Consider the following 6602-nt stretch of genomic DNA (forward strand, 5'->3'; position numbering starts at 1 on the left):
AATAAAAGTAGTTCTTTAGTTGTTTTCTCTTGGTGTGGGCTACTGACTAGGACGGGGCACAAGGACACTTGTGATGAGATGGGAATTTCTATAGTTTGGGTAGTGGTTACATAGACATTTACATATGCAGAAAATTATCAACTTGTAATTAAAATTTATGCATTTTACAGTGTATAAATTATACCTCATTAAAGAAAATACCAGGTTAAAAAGGAAAAAAAGCAAGCGAGGGCAATTGTACAACATTCTTTCTGATGCCTAAGCTTGTCTTTTTTGACATATGTAATTCAGGACCTTATAAATTTTGCAAATCTAGGGCACTCATGGCAAATAAACCTTTGAGGACTTGTACAAAGGACTGCATAGGCTTCTGAGGATGGTGATAGTATGCTACAACATGCAGTAAAATGGTTATTCAGGTATGTTTCTGCTGAAATTTCTCATTTCGAGTCCCACATCGGGCTACTTGCTCAGCAGGGAACCTGCTTCTCCTTCTGCTTCTGCCTGCCATTCTGTCTGCCTGTGCTCATTCTCTCTCTCTGACAAATAAATAAAATCTTAAAAAATAAATAAAATCTTAATTTCCAAATATGAACAATTAAATGTCCTCTGGGACTCTGTTGTGGTTTAAGTTTGTGTTCCCTTTTTTTGGTACTCCTCTAATGAATCTTGACTATTCCAGAGGTCTGTCCTTTTGGGTCCTGTGTGTCCTCATGAGGGATGGTAAATAACTCTGTGGTAAATATACCATCAGGGCACTTGAATATATTCTCATTTATGACTTCATTGATCTTCACCTACTCTGAAAGGTGGGAAGCAACTAGTTGCTAAGAAAGTGACTAGCAACAGAGTCCAAAGGAAAGTAACGTTTGTTGTTTCTACTTCCTGACTCTCTTCTGTTTTTGGATGCACAATCCACCAGATTTGATGTTCATGATGGACTGTGTCATTGTATCCCATAGAATGGATATAAATTTGTTCAGGAATTTTAAATGGTTACATCAGCATATTCTTGTGCATATTTATAGCAGTTTCTATTGTCTTGGTCTAGGATTTATCATTCCAGTTGCCATAGGGGGAAACTATGACTGTTAATCTTCCAGAGTTTAGAAATCTCTGTCTTCCATGAAAAAAATTAGCTTTAAGAATCTCCTATTAATTTAAGACATAGGCATTCATTGATTTCTTTAAAAGTTCCCTAATAAGTACATCTCACCTCCTCCTTCCATTAGCTTTAAAGAAAGATCCTGGTTTGTGGGAAGAAAAAAGCAGCACATTGTCAAAGAAGCTGTTTCCTGTGAGCTGTTTCTTGGTGAGTACTTGGCCATGGGAATAATTTGCAATCTAATAAGTCAAATATTTAAAGCAGAGACTAGTAATGTTTAAGTTTGTATTGTGGATCATGCATAGTTAATGTAATAGTTTTAGCTAAGTCAAACAATTAAGTAAAATACAATTCAATTATGGTGACTTACTAGAGCACTGATTTCCAACATATGCTTGAATCCTTTCCCAAAGATTACATGACAATTCATTCAGCTTCCAGCTAGGCACTGGCATTTTTTTTTAAAAAAAAATTTATTTCTTTTCAGCGTAACAGTATTCATTGTTTTTGCACCACACTCAGTGCTCCATGCAATCCGTGCCCTCCCTAATACCCGCCACCTGGCTCCCCCAACCTCCAACCCCCCGCCACTTCAAAACCCTCAGATTGTTTTTCAGAGTCCATAGTCTCTCATGATTCACCTCCCCTTCCAATTTCCCTCAACTCCCTTCTCCTCTCTTACTCCCCATGTCCTCCATGTTATTTGTTATGCTCCACAAGTAAGTGAAACCATATGATAATTGACTCTCTCTGCTTGACTTATTTCATTCAGCAGAATCTCTTCCAGTCCTGTCCATGTTGCTACAAAAGTTGGGTATTCGTCCTTTCTGATGGAGGCATAATACTCCATAGTGTATATGGACCACATCTTCCTTATCCATTCGTCCGTTGAAGGGCATCTTGGTTCTTTCCACAGTTTGGCGACCGTTTTGCTATAAACATTGGGGTACAGATGGCCCTTTTTTCCCACTACATCTGTATCTTTGGGGTAGGCACTGGCATTTTTTTAAAAAACAAATGTTCCTCGGGTGCCTGGGTGGCTCAGTTGGTTAAGCATCTGCCTTCAGCTCAGTCATGATCCCAGGGTGCAGGGACTGATCCCCGCTTGGGCTCCCTGCTCAGCAGGGATTCTTCTTCTCTCTCTCCCCCATGCTCTCTCTCACATAAATAAATCTTAAAAGGAAGAAAAAAAATGAATGTTCCTATTGTGATTGCAATGGGAATATATTTATAATTCCACTACACTGAAACTTTCCAGTGTAACAAAAATATTCCCAGAAAACAACGTTCAAAGGTGATATGACTAATAGCAGAAGGAATATCGACTGTTCTGCCAGGTGTGTAGAGTGAGAGGGAAACTGATGCACATTTCAAAGTTTTCTCACTGATTCTGAACAACCAAGTCATATAACCATCCCTCACTCGCATTTTCAGACATGGTTTCTTTAAACCCAAGGACTGGGTAGTTATGAGATACTGTGATAAACTAGATAACCTGCTCAGTCTTAAAGTTTTGGGCAAAGAACTCAGGATGAGCCAAATGAGGAAAATAACTGGTTTGAAACATGCTAATAGGAAAACAGCTCCCTCCCCCACACTTTCTTTATCCAGAGGGCTAAAGCCAGTGCATTGGAGGCCTTTATATATTGCATATACTACCTGAAGTATAGAAATTAACATTGTGACTCCATAAAAATATTCTCTGTGGGATGAAAGCCTTCACTGTTATCTGTTGGGTTTATATGTTATTTGAAAATATTTTCTATTTTATAGTGTTTACCTTGTGGACTATTAATCAAATATATTATTATACAGAAAATTTAAGTTGCACATTCAAAATTATTTTCAAAAATGAACAATAAATGTTCAATTTTTACAATTTAATAATTGCAAATTTCAAAATAATTAGTAATATAATGTTTAAATTATATAAAGTGATTCCTCATTCAGAATTGTAGCTACAGGTAGTATTTATTGCTTTTTAATAGTGGCCATCGATTAAATTTTTATTCTTTGGTGGTGGCATTTTCTATTTGAAAGATCCAGCAGAGTTGATGATAGAGAAATGGAGATCACTATGGAGGTGAGGAATGAGACAACAATTCAAGAATTCATTCTGGAAGGGTTTCCTGCCATCCAGGCCCTAGGGAATATCTTCTTCCTGATCCATCTGCTGGCATACCTGGCCTCTATCACAGGAAATGTGGTGATCATCACCATCACTTGGGTTGACCATCGCCTTCAGACACCAATGTATATTTTACTCAGCACGTTCTCCTTCTCTGAATGCTGTTTTATCACCTCAGTTATTCCTAAACTACTGTCCATCTTTCTTTTGGGAAGGCAACCAATTTCCTTTACTGCTTGTCTCATACAAGCCTTTTCTTTTTTCTTTTTTGGGTCAATAATTTTCTTCCTCATGGCAGTGATGTCTCTGGATCGATATGTGGCCATTTGCAAGCCTCTGCATTACCCGACCATCATGAACCCGAAGACTTGCTTCCTCCTGGTCATTGCCTGCTTGGCTTTGTCCTTCCCTCTCATCACCGGGCTAGTAGTTAAGGTTTCCCAGTTGTCCTTCTGTGGCCCCCATGTCATCCCCCACTTTTTCTGTGACCTTGGCCCTCTGATTCATCTCTCCTGTTCTGACACCAGACCTACTGAAATGTTGACCTTAGTCCTTGCTTTGTTTGTCCTTATAACATCTCTTATCATAACCACCATTGCATACAGCAACATAGTAGTCACAGTCCTGCGACTCCCATCAGCCAAGGAGAAACAGAAAGCTTTCTCCACCTGCTCCTCTCACCTCATGGTTCTCTTTCTGATGTATGGCAGCTCTGTGTTTATATACGTGAAACCAAAGCAAACGAACAGGCTGGACTCCAACAGGGAGGCTGCCCTTGTGAACACAGTGGTGACCCCGTTGCTCAACCCTGTCATCTACACTCTGCGGAACAAGCAGGTCCATCGGGCTCTGAGGGAGGCTCTATTGAGGTTGAGGTTACAGAAACAGAGCTTTGGAGGATAAGTGGATCTTCTTGGTCTTCTAGTTCAATTTCCCACAATTGCAGAAATATTTTCTATAGAATTCTACATATTAGGATCTACAGGATCAGGATTCTACAAGATCAGGTGATCCTGCTTATGCTAATTTTCATCTGACTGGTACAATATTACTTTACAACACAATACTTTTCACTATTTGAAAATTCCTCTTAGTTCTTTATATCATGCTGAAATATATCTTCCTTGATTTTTCTACTCAGTGGTCTTTCATTTCAGTTCATACAACATTTATGGAGAGCCCAGTATACATAAATCACATAATACAAAGTCTTTAGGAATAAAAAAGTTGTCAATCAGATAATAATAATTACTCTTCATGGTACATGCTTATGCTTGAGTTTTCTGATACTAAGAAAGGATAGAAACCATTAACCATTTTATGTATTCAGGGTTTGAAATTTTAGAAGCAAATTGTTCTGAAATTATATAAAGTCATAATATTATAACCTAATTAAAATTAATGGTATTTCGTTAATTGGATCTTTTATGTAAATGAACCAACAGTAAGCTGGTTCTCTCTTTGGGTCTATTGGTTTTAGAGGTGTAAATAGCTCAGTGTAACTCCAGGTGGTTAGGATGTATCTAATATTATCAACAAAATTGTTTTTAACTCTTTATTAAAATAGAAATAAAGTGGAAAATTTAAAAAAGATTTTATTTATTTATTTGAGAAAGAGAGACAGAAATAGTGAGAGAGAGCATGAGTCAGAAGGGGAGGGAGAAGTAGGCTCTCCGCCAAGTAGGGATCCCAATGCGGGACTTGATCCCTGAATGCTGGGATCATGACCTGAGCTGAAGGCAGATGCTTAGCTGACTGAGCCACCCAGGCATCCCAGAACTTTTAGATTTGTTCCGGTTTATTATCCTGTAATTGATGTTGCCAAGCCTTGACCCCAATAAGTTGCTGAAAGGTAGGTGACCCCACTACCAGATTTTCTCCCTACATGGAAGAGATGTTTTCTCCTAATGTGACTTTGGGTGTGGGAGCTGCTGCTGTCTGTCAAGTTAAGCTAAATTACGGTTGACCCTGTATGCAGCAAAAGCTAACAAAACTCATAATTAGGAAAGTTTAAAAGGAAAATGAGTGTAATTGGTAATTTTTAAATAAGGGATTAAAATTGGGTCAGTTATTGTGTTTGTAGGTTCATGGAGGAAGCAGCTTCCACCTGAAGACAACTGGCCCTAATGGAAAATGGTTCCTGTCACATCCCACATGGCATTTGCATACTATGCATTTGATTTTCACTATGTCTGATTTGAGCACATATACTCCTTCCTGCTTGATTTGAGAATTACCTATATTCAAGGCATAATCTGATTAGGAAGAATTTTAGACTGTCAAAAAATATTGGCAGATTTAGATTTTTTTTTTTTTTTTTTTGCCTGGGAATGGTTTGATTATAAAGTGTCCTTGGGATTATGCTCTTCCAAGGACAGCTGTGTCTTTGTCCCTTCTTTCTCCAAAGAAGTATTTACTTTTTTTTTTAAGATTTTATTTATTTATTTGACAGACAGAGATCACAAGTAGGCAGAGAGGCAGGCAGAGAGAGAGTGGAGGAAGCAGGCTCCATGTGGAGCAGAGAGCCCGATGCAGGACTCAATCCCAGGACTCTGGGATAATGACCTGAGCCGAAGGCAGAGGCTTTAACCCACTGAGCCACCCAGGTGCCCCAAAAGAAGTAATTTCTGAGCCCAATCTAAAAGCAGGAATTCCCGTGGTTTCTGGTTTCTATGCATTAGATGAAATAGCCACCTCTGCCAATTTTCACAGCCTGGCCTCATGAACCAGACTAGTGGAGGAGATGAACCTCACCTATCAACCCAGTGAGATTCTGGGTACTTCTTGAACCTTTGTGCTCATACATACCACTATGTTTGTTTCTAGTATGCCCAGGAGACTAAAGTATGCCAAACCCTGTTGGTCCCTGTGACAGGTAGGATAGAAACTAGTCTTTCTAGCAGAAGCTAGAAAAGTGGGGAATGCTAGATGCGTGGTCCAATTCCTTCTCTCCTCAGTGAGAAGCTGAGAGAGTGAATCTTCTACTCACTATTCATTTAGTTGGGTAGAGGGCCTGTGGGAAATGGCTACACTCTCATTCAGACCACACCCTTTTAAAACTGTTGCTTTACTGTCTGTCATCCTCAAAGGCCTAATGAAAGCTGGGGGCCATTGGATCTCAGAGACAGGCAGGTTAGTTGGAGACTTGGTTCTGTCTCTGGAGCAAGCCAGGGGGAGAAGGAGCTACAGAAAGTGGCCACTGGTTTATTCAGACTCCTAGGAAAGTAGTGACTTCCTGTCTCTCAGCTCCCAGACGCAGGCTAGTTATAAGCCCGACCGTCAAGGTAGCAGCTGGTCAAGTTGAAACTTTAGATGTATAGTCTAATCTCTTCTACAGAGAAACTGAGAGCTGGCCATTTTTGCCTGCTT

General features: G+C 39.5%; 1 protein-coding gene across 1 annotated transcript; it reads left to right on the forward strand.

The window, feature by feature from the left end:
- The first annotated feature begins 3179 nt into the window (after positions 1 to 3179).
- On the forward strand, positions 3180 to 4136 carry LOC122898966 (olfactory receptor 6M1-like). Its single transcript, XM_044236623.1, has one exon. It carries the CDS (start codon positions 3183 to 3185, stop codon positions 4134 to 4136), a length of 954 nt encoding a protein of 317 aa, XP_044092558.1. The 5' UTR covers positions 3180 to 3182.
- Positions 4137 to 6602: the final 2466 nt, after the last annotated feature.

Source organism: Neovison vison, chromosome 2 (assembly GCF_020171115.1).
Source record: "Neovison vison isolate M4711 chromosome 2, ASM_NN_V1, whole genome shotgun sequence".
Taxonomy (NCBI): Eukaryota; Metazoa; Chordata; class Mammalia; order Carnivora; family Mustelidae; genus Neogale; species Neogale vison.

What these genes read in the sequence shown, in the direction of transcription:
- LOC122898966 (XM_044236623.1), top strand. Translation starts at nt 3,183, where the DNA reads ATGGAGGTGAGGAATGAGACAACAATTCAAGAATTCATTCTGGAAGGG.